The 23,952-nt window shown below is 37.7% G+C and overlaps 1 protein-coding gene across 1 annotated transcript; it reads right to left on the bottom strand.

The window, feature by feature from the left end:
• Nucleotides 1-230: 230 nt before the first annotated feature.
• Nucleotides 231-16,521, bottom strand: LOC307048576 (protein SPO16 homolog; the record flags this gene model as incomplete). Its single annotated transcript, XM_079697688.1, has 5 exons — nt 231-365; nt 1,045-1,123; nt 1,752-1,920; nt 3,395-3,488; nt 16,453-16,521. The coding sequence occupies 5 exons, from the start codon at nt 16,519-16,521 to the stop codon at nt 231-233; spliced, it is 546 nt and encodes a 181-aa protein (XP_079553814.1).
• Between the last annotated feature and the right edge of the window lie 7,431 nt (nt 16,522-23,952).

The following is a 23,952-nucleotide window of genomic DNA, read 5'->3' as shown; positions in this document are numbered from 1 at the left end:
ATAGTTGTGGCGCACGGGCTTAGTTGCTCTGTGGCATGGGATCTTCCTGGACCAGGGATTGAACCCACGTCCCCTGCATTGGCAGACGGATGCCCAACCACTGTGCCACCAGGGAAGTCCCTTTTCTGAACATTATTAAAGGAAGTAACAGAACTCCTGAAAATAAAATCATTTTAATTGTATGTATTTTATTTTAATATTCTTCCAAAAGAACATTTGTAATTGATAATCTAATTTGGGTTAAATGTATCACTACTCAGTTTTATCTTTTGAAGTGTTTTCCAAACTGGACTTTGCTCAATGATGTAAGCTTTAGTTGTTATCATTCTGTAGCAGATGCTATCTGTGTGTGGTTTGGAGGTGATCTGGAAGAAGATATAAACATGCAACATTATTTGATAAATAAGGTATTTTTACAGGGTCACATCATAAAATACCTAACATTATTTATTCAACAAGCATCAATCAGTACTGTGTATGGGTTATTAGAGTAATAGAAAAATACCTGATCTCTGTCTTTAAGAGATTTCAGACGTGCAAGCCAAAAAATAGAATACTATTAAGAACTGCTTCAACAGGGATCTGTTCCAAGTATAAGAGTAAGGAACACCTAACTCTACCTATGGGAGTTGGGAGCACACTTTACAGAGGAGAGTAAGTATGAAAAGAAAGTGGATAACCAGTGAAGTTATAAGATAGTATGTATGCACTCTGACAGTTCATGACTACCAATATTTATACTTTAGAATTTGAGAGAAGATTTAAGTAACTAATAGGGTCAACACTGTGTATATATGGCCAAATGCTCTTTTGGCCCTAAATGACTTATCCTGGTAGTTGGTACTGGAAATAAATTGAGAAGACTTGAGAGGCTAAGTTCAGGCTTGGGAAAGAGTTGCATGTGTTCGAAAATAGCAACTTCTCTGAGGGGAACAGAAGCAGAATATTTGTCAGTTCTACCGAAGAGGGTGTGCATTTTGAAGTCAAGAACCTTAAAGTGTATCAGTGTGTATGTTTGTATGTCATTTTCCTCAGGTGACTTACCTTAGCTATGGTGCACATAAGATTAATAGCATTTATTGTGTTGTGTACTGGAAGTATCCGTAGGTTACTACCCAGGAATCTGGAAAAAAAAATTCAAAAGTTAAATAGTTCATATGACTTACATCTGTTACCTTAAGTGGAAAGAAGAGACAAAACTCTTATTGTTTGTCATTTGTTTATTCATTCATGCCTGCCTTATTCCACAGAGGATTTGATATGGCTTTACAGCCAGAACTTAATTGACTAAACAGTGTTCACTTCTGATTTAGTCTTGCTGGGGAATCCCATAAATCAGCATGCACTCTGAAACTTGTCACCCTGATTCATAGACTAGCTATTTGGCCTGCATTTTATTAAATATGAGAGGTTAACATGATAAAGTTTACCTTTTGGCAAAACATAATTTGCTTGCCTAATATAATTCAGAACCGAAGTAAATAAAATAATTTCAGGGGCTTCCCTAGTGGCGCAGTGGTTGAGAGTCCGCCTGTCGATGCAGGGGACACGGGTTCGTGCCCCGGTCCAGGAAGATCCCACATGCTGCGGAGCAGCTGGGCCCGTGAGCCATGGCCGCTGGGCCTGCGCATCCGGAGCCTGTGCTCCGCAACGGGAGAGGCCACAACAATGAGAGGCCCGCGTACCGCAAAAAATAAAAATAAAAATAAAATAATTTCAGGAAAATAGGTCTGTAGTGCTGTTGTCCATACCTCTGCTGAATCCTGAACATCAGTTTCCATTCCTCAGGCCCATGCAGGGCAGCAGACAGAACCAAAAAACTATTTCGGTGAATGTTAATAAACTTCTCAATTTTGGCTAGAAATGTTTCTTCAGCAGACATAAAGCATTTTTTAGCATCCATCAATAAAAATGCAACTCCTAGGAAAGGTGAGTGTAATATAAAATGTCACTTTGTCATACTGATAAAATTTTTTTTTGTAAACTCAGTAAAATCAACAAAAATAACTATAAGTAAAACATAGCTGTAAGTGCCCAGGCCCTAAACCCATAACAAATGGAAATTACCATAATGAAACTCTTACATGACAAAATAATTAGGTAGTTCTTTGAAGTGCTCTGTATATAAAAGGATGACTTAATCTAAATATTTAAGGGAAAAACCCTTTCTTGGTCAGTAACCTTTTTTTTTTACTCTAAGGCACTGTCCACAATGAAAGTAATGCCTAATTTTAGTTACATGTTAATTTTTCATGTTATGATTTTCAAAAGCTGGAAATCAACTAAAGAAAAGTTGTTTTAAGCAAACCTTTAGTTATTTCTTGGAGAATCCTTTATATCAGAACATAAACTATTATATAAATTAAAACAGTAAGCAGATATCTAGGATCTCTGAAACAGTATCAGGCCTATAAGAATGGTCCAGAAGGGAAACAATCTACTTAGCTCTTTAAAAGATGAGAAGACACAATCTGAGGAAAGCAACTATGTGATTATACTAATTGAATCAACCTGAGCTAAAAATTTATATAACATCTCTGAACCTAAATTTCTTCATCTGTAAGGTTGGAATAATAGTTCTTTGATAGGTTTGTTGAAAGGATTAAATAAGAGAATGCATATAGGGCTCTCTATTCAACCGGGAAAGATGAATTTGAGGTTGGACCATTTTCAGCCTGGAGGTCTATTTCTAGGAGCTTTTGAAAGTGCCTGTTTTCCAAAATCTCTGCTAGAGTACAGGTCTGTTTGTAACCATTCTAATAAAATCCTTCACCTCCATGTTTTTTAATCACTTCTGTCATTTTCCAAGCACAAGTAGAGCTGCCTCCTTCCCATGTCCCCAGCTTTCTCATATCCTAATCTAATTCCTTCCTGTACTTTGCCCATGACTCACAGTTGTACAGTTTTATGATTTCAGGAACATTTGTCCCCATTTGTTTCCTTTAGTTAGCTTTGTTTATATCAATATTATGTTCAGCAAACTCTTGTACAAAATCATGAAAAACATTCTTCTATATTGTTTTTGTATATGGATTTTGACCAATATCGTGATGTTGGCCTCTGTTAATATGGGTAATATTTTAAGTATTGACTGTTGGGGAGGGTGGCTTTGTTCTATTTTCAACTTCGTTCCAAAGCAAGTAGTTTGTACCATCCTCTACCAGACCCCACTGGTTCAGCTTTAGTTCAACAATTGTAATCTAAAAAGGAATATATTTTGTAATTGGCCATATGTACTGCTTTTGCAGCACTAACAAAGTTTTACACATTTACCTCTCCCAAAAGGTAACACCTTAAGCTTATTACTTAGTTACTGAACTACCAAATTATTAGAATTTACACTTACTTATTTATTAAGAAACTTAAATCAAGGAAGTTAGCAAATATACTGTACCAGAAAGAGAAAATATAATTGATCCATTTTCCACTGAATCTGAATACCGAACCTTATGGCTTCGATTTTCTAGGGCAGTTGCCACTTCATAACTCTTAAAAAAATTTTCAGAAATACAAACTTAAGACATGTTTTAAAGAGTTTAATTAAAGCTAATCAAAAAATTAAAATAAGTTTAATAGCTTCTTTTATAACTGTACCACTTAAAGATTTGATCATCAACAGAGATACCAAATGTGCTCTCTCTATGGAGAAAAAAAGTTAAAAATAAATAAAAATATTTAGTTTTGAAACATACTGTGGTTTGGAAATGAGTTGTGTACTAGTTATGTTACTTAGGGAAGAAAATAAGGACAGTATTAAAGAGTTAAACTATAAGAGCAAACACAAACTTCTCTTTGAAAAACAACCTGAAGATGGATTCCGACATGCATTAATGTATAAATAGAAGGTGTATGGTGGTGTGTTTCTTAGATGAAGTGCCATACAGAGTACCACAAGGAGACAACCAATTCTCCAATTCATGTTTACATTACAGTTACTTTTAGTATACTTTTCAAATGTTTTAAGCCTTAGGTGAGTTAGAAAACATGAAGACAGCAATAGGACTTTTGGTTTAAACACTAAGCATTTCAAAATTCATCTAATTTCCTATTCTACCCATGTAATTAGATATTACACAAAGCACTAAAATATAAGTGGTTTATACTATTTATGGATTGGTTAAAACTCAAGCTTGTTAGTCTCCAAGTGGATAAAAATCCCTTATATAAACTTTATATTTAGCCTCAGAACATGTATATTTTAAGCACACAGGTTGGAATTAGATATAGAATACTTGATTCCCTTCCTTCCTAAAAAGAGTATTTTATGGTACTCAAACAGATCCTGACCTAGAGTTCAATTAAGACTCTTCGCATGAGTTTTCTTCTGCTGTTTTAAAATTACACATTGCTTCCAGTGATGGCAGATTAAGTAATTTAGGCCAACCCTCCTGCTGAAGGCAACTAGAAAAGCTGGAAATTTTAAAAAATCTGCTTGAATGCATCAGAGAGTTAGCAGGATAGTGAAAAATTACAAGACCAAGACCAATACAGAAATTCAAAGATAAGAGATCAGCACTTAGGTGATTTTTTTTCCTGAGGGCATCTGTCAGTTCAGGAAGAGATAGATGAGAGGCTGAACAGAGCTTTTGACAAAAGTAGAACAGCTCTCACAGGGGCTGCAGCCTAACTTCAAACCATTTCAATCCTTAAAATTGTATTACTAGTGCTCCCAAGTACCTTGCAGAAGCACTCCCTAGAGCGACCCTTCTCAGTTAGGTCTCCTCATTTCAACTACAGAACAAAAAATTATCTGAATGACTATTTTCTCAATTCTCACATGACTAGTATCATCTAAATGAACAGGAGATAAGCTCCTTTATTAGATACAATAGAAGCCTTAGGGCTTGGGTTGCCAGATTAGCAAATAAAAAAATAGAACATCCAGTTAAATTTGAATTTCATATAAACAACATAATTTTTTGGTATAACTATGTCCTGTGCAATATTTGGGATGGACTTACACTAAATTCATTGTTTATCTGAAACTCAAATTTAACGAGTGTCCTGTATTTTACCTGGCAACCCTGCTTAGGACATTAGAGGTTTAATTCTCTCGCAGAATTAAGGTTTCTCTAGAGGAATATAACACTATTCTAGACCTCAAATTATTTCCACAATTTTTCAAATACAAATTCCAACACACAGTTAAAAATAATCAGACATACAAAAACAAAATTACATGAAAGAGAACTATGAAAAACAACAGGTAATAGAAGCAGAGTCATAGGGGATACATATAGTAAAGTTATCATGTATATACTTTAAAATAGCTGTTTACTATGTTCAAGGAGATGAAAGGCAAGGTTGAGAATTTTGGCAAAGAACCAGAAACTATATAAAAGGATGTAACAGATGTGAGTCAGGAAAGTTTCATAAAATTTGAGGTAAATCTTTTAAATGGAAAAGAGTTTATTAAGCAGACAAGTGAAGGAAGAAGAAAAATGTGAGAAGAACGTAGACAGAAAACATAGACAAAGGCATTCAGACCTGAAAGTATGATTCTTTTAAGGGTGTCAGTTGTGTATGAATCAGTTAATTTGGAGACAGTGTTAGGAATAACTGATGGCAGATCATTAGGACCATGTATGCCACGCTGATGAATTTCAATTCTATCCTATCCAGGACCCAACTAAGAGAAGTATAAAGAAAATAGTAGAAGAAAATAATAAAGATAAAATTAGAAAGTACTAAATTACGAAAAAATAGGTAAGTTCAAGAGTTAAGTTTTCAAAATAACAAGGAGCTAAGACTAGATTTTCCAAATTATGTTTCATTAAATATTAGTCTCATGAGATATTAAAAGATGTTCCTTATTCAAATAAGACAGGGAAACACTGAGGGTGACCTTCAAGATGGTGGAGGAGTGAGACGTGGAGATCGCCTTCCTCCCCACAAATACATCAGAAATACATCTACATGTGAAACAACTCCTACAGAACACCTACTGAATGCTGGCAGAAGACCTCAGACTTCCCAAAAGGCAAGAAACTCCCCACGTACCTGGGGAGTGTAAAAGAAAAAAGAATAAACAGAGGCAAAAGAATAAGGATGGGACCTGCACCACTGGGAGGGAGCTGTGAAGGAAGAAAAGTTTCCACACACTAGAAATCCCCTTCGCGGGCGGAAACTGCGAGTGGTGGAGCGGGGAAGCTTCAGAGCCATGGAGGAGAGCGCAGCAACAGGGGTGCAGAGGGCAAAGCGGAGAGATTCCCGCACAGAGGATTGGTGCCGAACCGGCACTCACCAGCCCGAGAGGCTTGTCTGCTCACCCGCCGGGGCGGGTGGGGGCTGGGAGCTGAGGCTCAGGCTTCGGAGGTCAGATCCCAGGGAGAGGACTGGGGTTGGCTGCATGAACACAGCCTGAAGGGCGCTACTGCGCCATAGCTAGCTGGGAGGGAGTCCGGGAAAAAGTCTGGAGCTGCCTAAGAGGCAAGAGACCATTGTTTCGGGGTGCGCGAGGAGAGGGGATTCAGAGCACCACCTAAACAAGCTCCAAAGATGGGCGCGAGCCGCGGCTATCAGCGCAGATACCAGAGACAGGCATGAGATGCTAAGGCTGCTGCTGCAGCCACCAAGAAGCCTGTGTGCAAGCACAGGTCACTAGCCACACCTCCCCTCCAGGGAGCCTGTGCCGCCCCGCCACTGCCAGGGTCCTGTGATCCAGGGTCCTGTGATCCAGGGCCAACTTCCCCGGGAGAACACATGGGGTGCGTAACGTTATACCGGCCTCTGCCACTGCAGACTCGCCCTGCATTCCGTACCCCTCCCTCCCCCCAGCCTGAGTGAGCCAGAGGCCCCGAATCAGCTGCTCCTTTAACACCGTCTGGTCTGAGCAAAGAACAGACGCCCTCAGGCGACCTACACACAGAGGCGGGGCCAAATCCAAAGCTGAACCCAGGAGCTGTGTGAACAAAGAAGAGAAAGGGAAATCTCTCAGCAGCCTCAGGAGCAGCGGATTAAATCTCCACAATCAACTTGATGTACCCTGCATCTGTGGAATACCTGAATAGACAATGAATCATCACAAAATTGAGATGGTGGACTTTGGGGGCAATGATATAAATATATTTTTCCTTTTTCTCTTTTTGTGAGTGTATATGTGTATGCTTCTTTGTGTGATTCTGTCTGTATAGCTTTGCTTTTACCATTTGTCCTACGGTTCTCTCTGTCCATTTTTTTGTTTGTTTGTTTGTGTTTTGTTTTTAGCATAGTTTTTAGCACTTGTTATCATTGGTGGATTTGTTTTCTTGGTTTGGTTGCTCTCTTCTTTCTTTCTATTTTTTTTCTTTTTACTATTACTTTTTAATTTTTAATAATTTTTATTTTAATAACTTTATTTTATTTTTCTTTCTTTCTTTCCTTCTTTTTTTTCTCCCTTTTCTTCTGAGCCATGTGGCTGACAGGGTCTTGGTGCTCCGGCCAGGTGTCAGGCCGGTGCCTCTGAGGTGGGAGAGCCAAGTTTAGGACATTGGTCCACCAGAGACCTCTTGGCTCCACGTAATATCAAACGGCGAGAGCTCTCCCAGAGATCTCCGTCTAAACACTAAGACACAGCTCCACTCAATGAGCAGCAAGCTACAGTGCTGGACACCCTATGCCAAACAACTAGCAAGACAGGAACACAACCCCACCCATTAGCAGAGAGGCTGCCTAAAATCATAATAAGGTCACAGACACCCCAAAACACACCACCGGACGTGGTCCTGCTCACCAGAAAGACAAGATCCAGCCTCATCCTCCAGAACACAGGCACTAGTCGCCTGCACCAGGAAGGCTACACAACCCACTGAACCAAGCTTACCCACTGGAGGCAGACACCAAAAACAATGGGAACTACGAACCTGCAGCCTGTGAAAAGGAGACCCCAAACACAGTAAGTTAAGCAAAATGAGAAGACAGAAACACAGAGCAGATGAAAGATCAAGGTAAAAACCCACCAGACCAAAAAAAAAAATGAAGAGGAAATAGGCAGTCTACCTGACAAAGAATTCAGAGTAATGATAGTAAAGATGATCCAAAATCTTGAAATAGAATGGAGAAAATACAAGAAACGTTTAACAAGGACCTAGAAGAACTAAAGAGCAAACAAGCAATGATGAGCAACACAATAAATGAAATTAAAAATTCTCTAGAAGGAAGCAATAGTAGAATAACTGAGGAAAAAGCATGGATAAGTTTCCTGGAACATAAAATAGTGGAAATAACTACTGCAGAGCAGAATAAAGAAAAAAGAATGAAAAGAATTGAGGACAGTGTCAGAGACTTCTGGGACAACATTAAACACACCAACATTCGAATTATAGGGGTCCCAGAAGAAGAAGAGAAAAAGAAAGGGACTGAGAAAATATTTCAAGACATTATAGTTGAAAACTCCCCTAATATGGGTAAGGAAATAGTCAATCAAGTCCAGGAAGTGCAGAGAGTTCCATACAGGATAAATCCAAGGAGAAACACGCCAAGACACATATTAATCAAACTATCAAAAATTAAATACAAAGAAAAAATCAGCAAGGGAAAAACAACAAATAACATACAAGGGAAGCCCCACAAGGTTAACAGCTGAGCTTTCAGCAGAAACTCTGCAAGCCAGAAGGGAGTGGCAGGACATACTGAAAGTGATGAAAGGGAAGAACTTACAACCAAGATTACTCTACCCAGCAAGGATCTCATTCAGATTTGATGGAGAAATTAAAAACTTTACAGACAAGCAAAAGCTAAGAGAATTCACCACCACCAAATCATCTTTATAACAAATGCTAAAGGAACTTCTCTAGGCAGGAAAAAAAAGAGAAGGAAAAGACCTATAATAACAAACCCAAAACAATTAAGAAAATGGTAATAGGAACATACATATCGATAATTACCTTAAATGTAAATGGATTAAATGCTCCAACCAAAAGACTGGCTGAATGGATACAAAAACAAAACCGGTATACATACTGTCTACAAGAGACACAATTCAGACCTAGGGACACATACAGACTGAAAGTGAGGGGATGGAAAAAGACATTCCATGCAAATGGAAATCAAAAGAAAGCTGGAGTAGTAATTCTCGTATCAGACAAAATAGACTTTAAAATAAAGACTATTACATGAGACAAAGAAGGACACTACATAATGATGAAGGGATCAATCCAAGAAGAAGATATAACAATGGTAAATATTTATGCACCCAACATAGGAGCACCTCAATACATACGGCAAATGCTAACAGCCATAAAAGGGGAAATCGACAGTAACACAATCATAGCAGGGGACTTTACCACCCCACTTTCACCAATGGACAGATCATCCAAAATGAAAATAAATAAGGAAACACAAGCTTTAAAGGATTCATTAAACAAGATGGACCTAATTGATATTTATATGACATTCCATCCAAAAACAACATAATACACTTTCTTCTCAAGTGCTCATGGAACATTCTCCAGGATAGATCATATCTTGGGTCACAAATCAAGCCTTGGTAAATTTAAGAAAATTGAAAACATATCAAGTATCTTTTCCGACCACAATGCTGTGAGACTAGATATCAATTACAGGAAAAAATCTCTAAAAAATACAAATACGTGGAGGCTAAACAATACACTACTTAATAACCAAGAGATCACTGAAGAAATCAAAGAGGAAATCAAAAAATACCTAGAAACAAATGACAATGAAAACACGACGACCCAAAACCTATGGGATGCAGTAAAAGCAGTTCTAAGAGGTACGTTTATAGCAACACAATCCCACCTTAAGAAACAAGAAACATTTCAAATAAACAACATAACCTTACACCTAAAGCAATTAGAGAAAGAAGAACAAAAAAACACCTAAAAGTTAGCAGAAGGAAAGCAATCATAAAGATCAGATCAGAAATAAATCAAAAAGAAATGAAGGAAACTATAGTAAAGATCAATAAAACTAAAAACTGGTTCTTTGAGAAGATAAACAAAATTGATAAACCATTAGCCAGATTCATCAAGAAAAAAAGGGAGAAGACTCAAACAGACTCAAATAGAATTAGAAATGAAAAAAGAGAAGTAACAACTGACACTGCAGAAATACAAAGGATCATGAGAGATTACTACAAGCAACTATATGCCAATAAAATGGACAACCTGGAAGAAATGGACAAATTCTTAGAAAAACAGAACCTCTGAGACTGAACCAGGAAGAAAGAGAAAATATAAACAGACCAATGAGAAGCACTGAAATTGAGACTGTGATGAAAAATCTTCCAGCAGGGCTTCCCTGGTGGCGCAGTGGTTGAGAGTCCGCCTGCCGATGCAGGGGACACGGGTTCGTGCCCTGGTCTGGGAAGATCCCACATGCTGTGGAGCAGCTGGGCCCGTGAGCCATGGCTGCTGAGCCTGCGCGTCCGGAGCCTGTGCTCCGCAATGGGAGAGGCCACAACAGTGAGAGGCCTGTGTATTGCAAAAAAAAAAAAAAAAAACTTCCAGCAAAGAAAAGCCCAGGACCTAATGGATTCTCAGGCGAATTCTATCAAACATTTAGAGAAAAGCTAACACCTATCCTTCTCAAACTCTTCCAAACTATATCAGAGGGAGAAACACTCCCAAACTCATTCTACAAGGCCACCCTCACTCTGATACCAAAACCAGACAAAGACGTCACAAAGAAAGAAAACTACAGGCCAATATCACTGATGAACACAGATGCAAAATCCTCAGTAAAACACTAGCAAACCGAATCCAACAGCACATTAAAGGATCATACACCATGATCAAGTGGGGTTTATCCCAGGAATGCAAGGATTCCTCAATATACACAAATCAATCAATGTGATACACCATATTAATGAATTGAAGGATAAAAACCATATGATCATCTCAATACATGCAGAAAAAGCTTTTCACAAAATTCAACACCCATTTATGATAAAAACCCTCCAGAAAATAGGCATAGAGGGAACTTACCACAACAGAATAAAGGCCATATATGACAAACCCACAGCCAACATCATTCCAATGGTGAAAACCTGAAACCATTTCCACTAAGATCAGGAACAAGACAAGGCTAACCACTCTCACCACTATTATTCAACATAGTTTTGGAAGTTTTAGCCACAGCAATCAGAGAAGAAAAAGAAATAAAAGGAATCCAAATTGGAAAAGAAGTAAACCGTCACTGTTTGCAGATGACATGATACTATACATAGAGAATCCTAAAGATGCTACCAGAAAAGCACTGGAGCTAATCAATGAATTTGGTAAAGTAGCACAATACAAAATTAATGCACAGAAATCTCTTGCATTCCTATGCACTAATGATGAAAAATCTGAAAGAGAAATTAAGGAAACATTCCCATTTACCATTGCAACTAAAAGAATAAAATATCTAGGAATAAACCTACCTAAGGAGACAAAAGACCTGTATGCAGAAAACTATAAGACACTGGTGAAAGAAATTAAAGATCATACAAACAGATGGAGAGATACACCATGTTCTTGGATTGGAAGAATCAACATTGTGAAAATGACTCTACTACCCAAAGAATCTACAGATTCAATGCAATCCCTATCAAACTACAACTGGCATTTTTCACAGAACTAGAACAAAAAATTTCACAATTTGTATGGAAACACAAAAGACCCCGAATAGCCAGAGCAATCTTGAGAAAGAAAAATGGAGCTAGAGGAATCAGGCTTCCTGACTTCAGACTATACTACAAGGCTACAGTCAAGACAGTATGATACTGGCACAAAAACAGAAATATAGATCAATGGAACAGGATAGAAAGCCCAGAGATAAACCCACAGACGTATGGTCACCTTATCTTTGATAAAGGAGTCAAGAATACACAATGGAGAAAAGACAGCCTCTTCCATAAGTGGTGCTGGGAAAACTGGACAGCTACATGTAAAAGTATGAGATTAGAACACTCCCTAACACCATACACAAAACTAAACTCAAAATGGATTAAAGACCTAAATGTAAGGCCAGACACTATAAAACTCTTAGAGGAAAACATAGGCAGAACACTCTATGACATAAATTGCACTAAGATCCTTTTTGACCCACCTCCTAGAGAAACAGAAATAAAAACAAAAATAAACAAATGGGACCTAATGAAACTTAAAAGCTTTTGCACAGCAAAGGAAACCATAAACAAGACCAAAAGACAACCCTCAGAATGGGAGAAAATATTTGCAAACGAAGCAACTGACAAAGGATTAATCTCCAAAATATACAAGCAGCTCATGCAGCTCAATATCAAAAAAACAAAAAACCCAATCCAAAAATGGGCAGAAAACCTAAATAGACATTTCTCCATAGAAGATATACAGAGTGCCAACAAACGCATGAAAGGATGCTCAACGTCACTAATCATTAGACAAATGCAAATCAAAACTACAATGAAGTATCACCTCACACCAGTCAGAACGGCCATCATCAAAAGATCTACAAACAATTAATGCTGGAGAGGGTGTGGAGAAAAGGGAACCCTCTTGCACTGTTGGTGGGAATGTAAACTGATGCAGCCACTATGGAGAACAGTATGGAGGTTCCTTAAAAAACTAAAAATAGAACTACCATATGACCCAGCAATCCCACTGCTGGGCATTATACCCTGAGAAAACCATAATTCAAAAAGAGTCATGTACCACAATGTTCATTGCAGCTCTATTTACAATAGCCAGGACATGGAAGCACCTAAGTGTCCATTGACAGATGAATGGATAAAGAAGATGTGGCACATATATGCAATGTAATATTATTCAGCCATAAAAAGAAACGAAATTGAGTTATTTGTAGTGAGGTGGATGGACCTAGAGTCTGTCATACAGAGTGAAGTCAGAAAGAGAAAAACAAATATTGTACGCTAACACATATGTATGGAATCTAAAAAAAAAAAAATGTTCTGAAGAACCTAGGGGCAGGACAGCAATAAAGACATAGACGTAGAGAATGGATTTGAGGACATGGGGAAGGAGAAGCTGAGATGAAGTGAGAGAGTGGCACTGACATATATACACTACCAAATGTCAAATAGATAGCTAGTGGGAAGCAGCCGCATAGCACAGGGAGATCAGCTCGGTGATTTGTGACCACCTAGAGGGGTGGGATAGGGACAGTGGGAGGGAGAGGCAAGAGGGAAGGGATATGGGGATATATGTATAGCTGACTCACTTTGTTATATAGCAGCAACTAACACAACAATGTAAAGCAATTATACTCCAATAAAGATATTTAAAAAATTGAAACAAAACAAACAAAAGAAAAAACAAAAAACAATAGAAGCCAGAATCCAGTGAAGATATTTTCAGTACACTGAGAGAAAATAACTGTAAATCTAGTGGAAAATATTTTTCAACTTGGAGCAACTTGAACTCTTATACATTGCTGATGGGAATATAAAACCATAACCCCTGCATTTAGTTTTAGTTTAGCTATATAGTTAAATGGATTCAGTGTTCATTTGTAGTGAACTTTGAAAAACAGTTTGTAATCTCTTATAAACATACACTCATCATATGACCCAGGAGTTCCATTATTAGGTATTTATAAAAGAAATTCAAACACGTCTTAACAGAGACATATATGAATGTTCAGAGCAACTTAATTCATAATAGCCCAAAACTGGAAACAACCCAAATATCTATCTATTAGTGAATAGATACACTGGTATACACTCATACAACACACTACTACTCAGCAAAGAAAAGATAACAAATTATTGTTATATGTAACAACATGGATGAATCTCAAAAGCATTATGCTTAATGCAAGAAGCCAGACACAAAAGTACAAACTGTATCACTCCACTTATATGAAGTTCTACAACAGGCAAAACTAATTATAGTGATAAATCAGATCAATGGTTGCTTGCGGTGGGGAACTGGAAAAGGACTGACTACAAAAGGGCATGACAGAGCTTTCTGGAGTGACAAAAATGTTCTATATATTTTGATTGGGGTGATGGTTACACAGGTATACACATTTGTCAAAATTCATTAAGCTGTACATTTAAAATGTGTGTATTTTATTGTATGTAAGTTATACCTGAATTAAATTGATTTTTAAAACATCTTTCAAGATCAAGGGGAAGACAAAAATATAGTTGATCCTTGTACAACACAGGTTTGAACTGTGTGGATCCACTTTTATGTGGATTTTTTTCTATAAATACATGTACTATACAATCTGAGTTTGGTTGAATCCTCACATGCAGAACTGCTGATACAGTGGGCCAAATGTAAAGTTAAACGTGAAGTTTTGACTGTGAGGGAGTCACTGCCTATAACCCCACGTTGTTTAAGGGTCAACTCTATTTTTTTTTTTTTTTTTTTTGCGGTACACGGGCCTCTCACTGTTGTGGCCTCTCCTGTTGCGGAGCACAGGCTCTGGACGCGCAGGCTCAGCGGCCATGGCTCACGGGCCTAGCCGCTCCACAGCATGTGGGATCTTCCCGGACCAGGGCACGAACCCGTGTCCCCTGCATCGGCAGGAGGACTCTCAACCACTGAGCCACCAGGGAAGCCCGGGTCAACTGTATTTTGATACTAACAAAAACTGAGAGGATCCTCATTTAGATAATTTCTAAATTATATTCTTCAGATAAAAAAGAAAATGATCCAAAATGGAAGGTCTGAGCCAAAAGAAGAAAAGAAGAGCAAAGAAAGTAACAAAGACATGAGTGAATCTAAACAAATGCTAACTTTAGAAAATAATAGCACTTCGTTGAGTTAAAAAATTGATAGAATTAAACTGTATATGATAACAAAATATAATACAGAAAAGGGTGATTGGGGCTTCCCTGGTGGCACAGTGGTTGAGAGTCCGTCTGCCGATGCAGGGGACACGGGTTCGTGCCCCGGTCCGGGAAGATCCCACATGCCACGGAGCGGCTAGGCCTGTGAGCCACGGCTGCTGAGCCTGTGCGTCCGGAGCCTGTGCTCCGCAACAGGAGAGGCCACAGCAGTGAGAGGCCCGTGTACCACAAAAAAAAAAGAAAAAAGAAAAAGAAAAGGCTGATTGGAATTAGTGTTCTAAGATTTGTTTGTCATTTAAGAGGAAGATAAAAATAATTATTTACTTTGGATTTTGTGGGGCTAAGTACACATGTTAAATTTTGTAGGGTAACTATTAAAAAACAGAAATAGAGCTGTTTAAAGCTAGTTAAGAAAAAAACTTTTCAAAGCTAGTTAAGAAAAAAAATGAGAAAAAATTACCTCAAAGCTAGTTAAGAAACTAGCTAGTTTCAAAGCTAGTTAAGAAAAAAAATGAGAAAAAATTACCAATCAATACAAACGGAGGCAAAAAAGAAGAGAAAAAAGAAACAGAGAAAAGGTGGGACATGGGACTTCCCTGGTGGTCCAGTGGTTAAGAATCCACCTTCCAATGCAGAGGACACAGGTTCGATCCCTGGTTGGGGAACTAAGATCCCACATGCCGCAAGGCGACTAAACCTATGTGCTCTAGAGCCTTGCACACCACAACTACTGAGCCTGCACGCTCTGGAGCCCACACACCACAACTAGAAAGAAGCCTGCGTGCCACAATGAAGAGGCTGCACACCACAATGAAAGATCCCGCATGCTGCAACGAAGATCCCGCATGCCGCAACTAAGACCTGACATAGCCAAATAAATAAACAAACAAATAAATAATAAAAAAAGAAAAGGTGGGACAAATAGAAAGCACAAAACAAGCACATTAGCATGGGTTGCCCTCTCCCTCTCAAAATCAGTCTGGAAAAGCTAAAGAAACAAGAGAGAAATATGGATTCCAGAAACCTAACAAAAAGAAGCATGAAAAATTCCAATGAACCTTGAGGCTGTCTTAAATGGGTATTTGGTATGGTGCTAGATGGCTAAAGCCAACAGAGCAAAGTGCATCTTGAGGCAGCAGTGAATGGATAGGGTGAATAAAAAAGATCGTATTCAGAGTCTTATTCTAGCCTCTCTCTTTACCATGGAATAATCATTTCTTGCCCCTTCATTCTAGATATTAGGTGGTGTCCATAAGATAAACATCAGGGCAATGGAGAAATCCTGTTGGCTGAGGAGTTAAAAACAGTTGTGGACTGACCAACTGCCCTCAGGCATTCAACTCCCATTCCTTCCCCATCCAAACTGGAGGGAGACAGCCTCCTCCCAAGGCCACTAAGTCTAGACAGATCAGTTTCTGTTGTTTACCTTTCAAAAAACCTTAAGTAATATATATGTGCATATGCATTGTTTCTGTAATCATTTAACATCTCTATTAGAATAGGCTTAGTGAGAAAAAAAAAAGGAACTTAGAAAATTTCCAACCTTCAAATATTTAGAGTAGTAGGAAAATGTATGTAGGGACATTCATAATTTATCTTTAAAATACATTTTAGATTATGTACTTGCTGATTCACACAACTTCGGATAATCAAGCTAAAGATATTTAAAAATATTGTTCTAATGCTTTTAATTTTAAATTCAAGATCAATGGCCCAAATGCCTCTTTTACCTTAAGAGATGAGCTAATAATAATGGTGGTTGTCCATTTAATTTTTTCTTTTCCATCACTTTCAGCCATCTCTCTGTATCAAACCAGCTTCTAGTGGTGCCAACAATCTGAGAAAATTAAGAACAAAAAGAACACATAGAAATGTTTGCTTGATGAATGAGTAAATTACAGAAAGAAATAAAATTAGGGTAATGGAGACATTCTAAAGAATATTTGAAAGTCAAAATTTGACACTGATGGGACTTCCTTGGTGGTCCAGTGGTTAAGACCCCGTACTCACAATGCAGGGGGCCTGGGTTCCATCCCTGGTCTGGGAACTAGATCTTGCATGCCACAACTGAGAGTCTGCATGCCCCAACTAAGGAGCCTACATATGGCAATGAAGATTCCGCACGTGGCAATGAAGATCCCATGTGCCACAACTAAGATCTGGTGCAGCCAAATAAATAAATAAATATATTTTTTTAAAAATTGGGACTTCCCTTGTGTCACAGTGGTTCAGAATCCGCCTGTCAATGCTGGGGACACAGGTTCGATTCCTGGTCTGGGAAGATCTCACATACCACGGAGCAACTAAGCCTGTGCACCACAACTACTGAGCCTGCGCTCTAGAGCCCGTGCACCACAACTACTGAAGCCTGCATGCCCTAGAGCCCGCACACTGCAACTACTGAGCCCGTGCACCATAACTACTGAAGCCCGCGCACCTAAAGCCCGTGCTCCACAACAAGAGAAGCCACTGCAATGAGAAGCCTGCGCACTGCAACAAAGAGTAGCCCCCACTTGCCGCAACTAGAGGAAGCCCGCACACAGTAACGAAGACGCAACACAGCCAAAAAAAAAAAAAATTGAAACTGAAAAAATATCTGTCTTGTTATACATTAAGCTCATTCAATATTATGCTTCCTATTAAGAATTATCAAAAGCAATGGTTCCCATTTCAGAGCATTAACTTAAAGAAGGAAGACTTGTGTCAAGGACTATGAAAGGTCTGAAATTTTATCCCACTTGCAAACTAAAAAGTTAGCCTGCCAGAGTTTCATGGGTATAACAAAAGACATGACTCTTGGATTAGAGACAAAGGGCAACTTTCTACTCACAGTAATAAGAGTATCATCATTTTCTTCCAGCAGTTCCCCAAGGGCAGTTCCGTCGGGTGATGAGACAAAAGCCAGGTAACACTGTGTACACACAGTGGGTTGCATTATAGGAAAGGAACCCTGAGCTCAGGAAATCCCAACCTTTTTTAATGGGGCTGCAAGGAAACCTGCCCTCTGCTCTAGAGTGAAATACTATCTCTAACTTATAGTTATTCACTATACAAACATCCTTGAAATGACAGTTCAGTGGTGGGGCATTTCTAACAAATACATTGGTGATGCTTGATGCTGGTCTGAGGACCACACTTTAAGAACCACTGCACTAAGGGAAGAAGGAGCATTCTAGGCGGCAATAACAACAAAGCACTATACGCTGGCAACCAGACAATAAAAGAAAATGATGTAATACCAGAATTTTAAGAAGTTCAGTGCATTAAAGTTGAAGGTATACATGTCTGAGGTAGGTGGGTGGGAAGAAAGGTAAAAATTAATTACTGCAAAGCTAGTAGCATTAAATTGAATTTCATTGTGGTCTAAATTTGGTACTTTTCTGATTATTAAGACTAAACACCCTTAAGCCATATTTCCACTTCTGTGACAAGCTTATGTCTTCTGCCTATTTTTCTATTAGCTTTCCTTTTCTCATTCATTTATAGGATTTCTTTATGTATTCTGGATATCAGTCTTTATCAGCTATGTGTGTTTTCTCCCAGTTTGTACTTGTCTTTTCCCCTTCTTTATGGTAGTATTTGATATACACAAGTTAAAATTTTCATTATTGTCAAATTTATCAATCTTTTTATTTATGGTTAGTGCTTTTTTGTTTCTTTTCCTTCCCTATTCCAAAGTCATAAATATTCTCCTTCATTGTCTTCTAAATTTTTAGTCTGGCCTTTCAAATTTAAGTCTTTAGTCCATCTGGATTTTTGTATAGAGTCTGAAGTAGGGATCCAATTTCATTTTTTAAAAATATGGCTTTCTAGCTGTCCCAATACTATTTATTCAGTCGTCCTTCCTCCCCCTGGTCATTTATAATACCACCTTAGTCATACATTGTTTCCATATATACATAGGTCTATTTCTGGGTTCTCTATTCAACTGCTCAGTTTGATTATTCCTAAATCAAAGTCACACTGTTTTTAATTATCATAGTTTTATAAAAAGTCTTGATATCTTTATGGGAAGTCCCTCCATCTTATTCTTTTTCAGTTGTGCTGTAGCTATTCTTTGGTCATTTTTCTTCCCTGTAAACTTTGGGTCACCATGTCAGTTGCTTTAAAAAACCCTGTTGGTTAAAGGTTGTTTGGGGAGTTTGTTGTAATGGTTTTGCTGTAAAAAGTGTTTCACACTCTGCTGAAATGTTGCTGAAAAGCATGGTACTGGTAACAGTTCAACAATCCGTGGTTGCTCACTCCTGCCTACTTTTACTTTCCCTGTGAAGCAGGTCATCATTGAAGGTGGTATGGAAAAGACTGCATGTGTGTTCAATTGTTTCTTCTCCTTCCTTCTCCCCTTGGATCCCCCCACACCCTGCTTAGCTCCCTCAACCTCTTTTGTTCAGTGTGTGTATCCTTTTTTTTTATAAAGGAAAATTATTTCATTTTAATTTTATTTTTTAAAGCCTCCTTTAATTCTTGGTAAAATTAAATTAATATATTCTGGATTTTTCACACAGTAGAAAAGGCAGATGTCATTAATTCCCATCTGTCAGTGTGTGTATCTTGAAGCTAATTTGTACTACTGGTTATCTGACTGGAGCCACAGATGCAGAATCTGCATTGTTTGAAACACATTAACATTAAACAACCTAAAAGGGACTTAATATTAAACAACCTAAATTTAAAATGCCAAAAAATAGGGACTTCCCTGGTGGTGCAGTCTGCCTTCCAGTGCAGGGGATGTGGGTTCAATCCCTGGTTGGGGAACTAAGATCCCACATGCCGCCGGGCAACTAAGCCTGAGTGCCACAACTACTGAGCCTGCGTGCCACAGCTAAGACCCAATGCAACCAAACAAATAAATAAATAAATATTTTTAAAAAATTAATAAAATGCCAAAGAATAAAAACAAAAACAGAAAACCCTATTGGGGGACTTTTTAAAATTAGAAGTGCATTTCACTATAAAACAATTTGGAAAAAACTAAACTCTTTCTTTTTTGGGGCTGTGCCTCATGGCATGCAGGATCTTAGTTTCCTGACCAGGGATCAAACCCATGCCCCCTGCAGTGGAAGTGTGGAGTCTTAACCACTAGACTGCCAGTCAAGTCCCAAAAATAAATATTTTATGAACTTGAGACTTTCCATCTATGAATATATCTCTCCATATACTTAGGACTTATTCTCAAGTGTTTTCATTTAACATTGTGTCATAGCACATTCTTTACATATTTTTAAAAAATATGTAAAGCCTGAGTAACTTTCTGTTGTATGGATATGCCACACTTTATTTGACCATTATGTAGGGAAGGAAAAATAATTTTTCCTCCACCCTTCTGAGTTCTTGGCTTAGACCCCCTATAATAAAAGACAGATAAGAGAAAAACAAACAGAATTTTATTAACATGTATACCTCATGTATACCTGAGAGATACCCAGAAAAATTGAGTAAATCCCTGAGATGGCTCAAGCCACCACCTTATATACCATCTTCAGTTAAGGACAAAAGAAAGATGTTGTGAGGGAGGCCAGTTATGGAAGGGTATCAGGAAAAGCACAGTAAGCAAGGGTGAAGTTTGTTATGCAGATTTAAGTTGGTGCCATTTACACTGATAGGAGTTTCTTGTGATTTAGAGTCATCCTTCTCCTCTAGACACAGAGAAGGAGACACTTACAAATGGAGGTTTCCTTCATAAATGTAAATGCCCCTCACAAAAGAGTAACTTCCACCCTGTTTTCAGAACTTCTTCTGTGCCTGTTTCTTAAAAATAATCAGCTCAAAATAATCCTTATGCCAAATAGGCATATTCTGAGGTGGCATATTCTGCTACCCTTCAATTATCATTGGTAATTTAAATTGGGCATTTGATCTGCTCCCAAATTTTTCCAATTATAACTGACTTTGAAATAACATGGAATTACCTTTCAAAACCACAAATATCATATTCCTCCCAAATTAAAATCCTTCAATAACTCACCATGGCCTATAGAACAAAGTCTAAACTCAAGGTATACAAATTCTTTCCTTTTCAGCCTCACATCCTGCCATTCCCCAACATATTACATATACTCTAGCTATTCTGAAGACCTTGTAGTCCAAAACAAGACGTTTTTTCACACCTCGTCCCTTTACATATTTTAACTAAAACTCCCCTCCTCTCCTTGTCAATTCCTACTTAATTTTAATAATGAGCAGTTTGTGCTTTTCCTGTTCTCTACAGGCAATTAGGAAATATAGTAGTCCAAACATATCTTTATTATATCAATCATTACTATAGTTATAATATTTGTTTACATAGCTGTATTCTCAATGAAAAGACTTCTCATTGGAGGCTCCTCAAGGAGAGGGACCATGTATTATTCATCTTTGCATTCCCAATGCCTAGCACAGTGCCTGGCACTTTTACCAAGTTCAAACAATAAGTACAGAGGTCAGAAGCAAAATAAAGGTCACAGCAAACTGGGAACAAGTAAGGGGGTTCCTGGTTGATTTCTAAGAAGAGGGAGGTTTTTGCCATGTGCCTTTCTTATGTGTTAGAGATCTGTTAGAGATGGATTAAGCTAGTTTAGAAGAATAACATAAGGCACACATTCAGACCTTTTGGTAGAAGATCCACGGTGTAGTGGAAAGACCAGGAATCTAGTCTTGTTATCTACCACTGTGACACTCAATGTCTTTGAGCCTATTTTCACGTGAATACAATGACAAACAATGAGAAGAATAATACTGGGCTTGCCATTATCTCAGAGAATGGTTAAGAAAATCACATGACATAACACATATTAAAATATAAATATATTGTATTATTACCATCATTATATACTTTTGTCAACTCCTTAAACCAAACCAAAACAATAAACCACTTTCATAAGACTTTCAGTACTTTTTTCAAATGCTCCAACACAAATAATCCCTCAGTTACATTTTTCTCCCCTAGAGATCTCTTCTCACTCCTGCAGACTCTAGTCTTCCCTCTTCGATATAAACTGGATATTTCTCTGGGCCTGATTCATTAGCTGTGGTCCTGGGAATTCCTTTCACCTCTCTCCTAAGTTAGAGCCATGTTTCCCTCTCCTTGATTTATTCTTTTGTTTTGCTGAACCATTCTTCAGTTGTTCTCTGAAAAAAAAAGGATGCATGGCAGATACATTTATCTGTAGATATAAAGATAGAGATATACTTTGGGCCCTTGCATGTCTGAAAAGTCTTTATCCTATCTCTATATTTAATTGACAGTTATACCTTAATGTTTGGTGTCTTTCTTAATGTCTGTTGTTCTGAAATTTCATAGAAATGTGCGTTTGGGTAGATTTTTTTTACCTACACTGTGCTGAGTACTCAGTGTGCCCTTGCAATCTGAATACTCTTGTTCTTCATTTCTAGAAACTGTTTTAGAATATTTATTTGATATTCCCACTCTTCTGTTTTCTCTCTTTTTTGCAACTGCTGTTAGTTGGGTATTAGACTCATAGCATGATCCTTAACGTCTTTTCCTGTTTTCAATTTTTTCGGGTCATCTTCCATGTGATTTCCCTAATCAACTCTTAAGAAATTTTTAAAAACTTTTTTTTTTTACTGATTGCCCTAGAGTTTGCAATATACATTTACCACTAATCCAAAATACTTTTTTTAATTGAGGTATGATATTATATTAGTTGATTTACAATATTATATTAGTTTCAGATGTACAACATAGTGATTCAAAATTTTTATAGATTATATAGCCAATATTTTGTAATACCTAAAAATGGAAAGTAACCTTTAAAAATTGTATAAAAGACAAATTAAGAAAATTTTAAATTGAGCCATTAAAAAGCAAACTAGATTTTTATTTTTTGGCCATGCCTTATCAATTGGAGTTTACTGCATACAGTAGAATGCTTAGGCAGCAAATCAGCCTTTTCACAGAGATAATCTCCCCAAGTTAATGTGTAGAGTTCTATTTAATAGTGTTGTTTAGTTTCTCTGGAGAATAATCTTCCAATCTCCTACCTAAGGGATTATAAACTTTCTGGGAGAGGTGGAAAGCAAGGATCCTGAGGATTTAATAGTTTAATGTACATATTTCACTTAATTCCTGTGTTTTCAGCCACATACCTCACCCCAAGCCTCTGTTGTGCCTGGTATTCCCAAATCTATTTTCCCAGTTCAGCTTCTCCAGAAAATAAACCTCCAGCTTCCTCCACAGGAGAACTGTAGGGTGAGTTTGCCTAGATATTCAGAATAGAGGAGAGAACCTGGGGTGATTCTAATGGATTTGTATATAAACTTTCAACTAATCTTCCCTCCTTCCACGCCCTGCTCCCAATGTGCGCCAATACCTGATACTTCAAGTACAGTACTAAGCCTCTCAAGGGGTTCATAAGGCAAACCTCTTCTCTTCTCATTAATTTCTCCTTTTGTAGGCACTTAGATAACTTTCTTTTATAACCAAATCAATTACCACTCCTCTCTGGTTTCCAGCTTCCCAATACTCATTTAAATCTCCCATTTGCTATTTTACTCCTCACAATATCTTTGTCTATGTAGGTTAATTTGTTTTTTAATTATTTACTATCATTTCATAAGTGTTTGGAGAAGCAGAGCAGATAAATAAATGGAGTCAATCTGCCATTTTAAACTAGAAACCTGTGTTATCTTGATTAATTCCTTCTTTATTTCCCTTGCTATCACTTATATATACCATCCCTATTCTAAACTCTACCAAAATTCTCTCAAAACATCCCTTATCTCTACAAATCCAAATTTCATATCTCAAACTAAAAAACCTTCCCAGACAAATATTATTCCACAAGTATTTTTCTTTAACCAGTATCATTAGAAAACTGCCCTCTAATTGGTATAGGAATTTACCTTCTTATTATAATTCCTTAACACTTAGTACAGCACTGTTTATTAAGTAGCTGGTCAATGAATTATGCCCCTACAACATTAGTGACAAGATACACTGTTAATATTAACAGTAAGCTTCTAGTAATGAAGAAAATGATTTCAACTGTAGGCAACACCTCATATAGCTTATTCTAACATCTCTCAGTGAGATAAGGCACCTCCTACTGCCAAGTATTGTCCTAGGCACGTCACACATCTTACTCATTTTTACAACAACTCTCTACAGGTCAAGCTTCTCATTTTATAGTTTTGTGACTTACCACATTGTATTGAGATCACCTGTTAATCCACCTGTCTTGCTCTCCAACTGTAAATTTCTTGAGGGTAGGGACTATGTCTTCATATTTGAC

The sequence above is a fragment of the Hyperoodon ampullatus genome (assembly GCF_949752795.1).
Source record: "Hyperoodon ampullatus genome assembly, chromosome: 2".
Lineage (NCBI taxonomy): Eukaryota > Metazoa > Chordata > Mammalia > Artiodactyla > Ziphiidae > Hyperoodon > Hyperoodon ampullatus.
The sequence above is the reverse complement of the archived record's forward strand: the minus strand, read 5'-3'. Positions and strand labels throughout refer to the sequence as shown.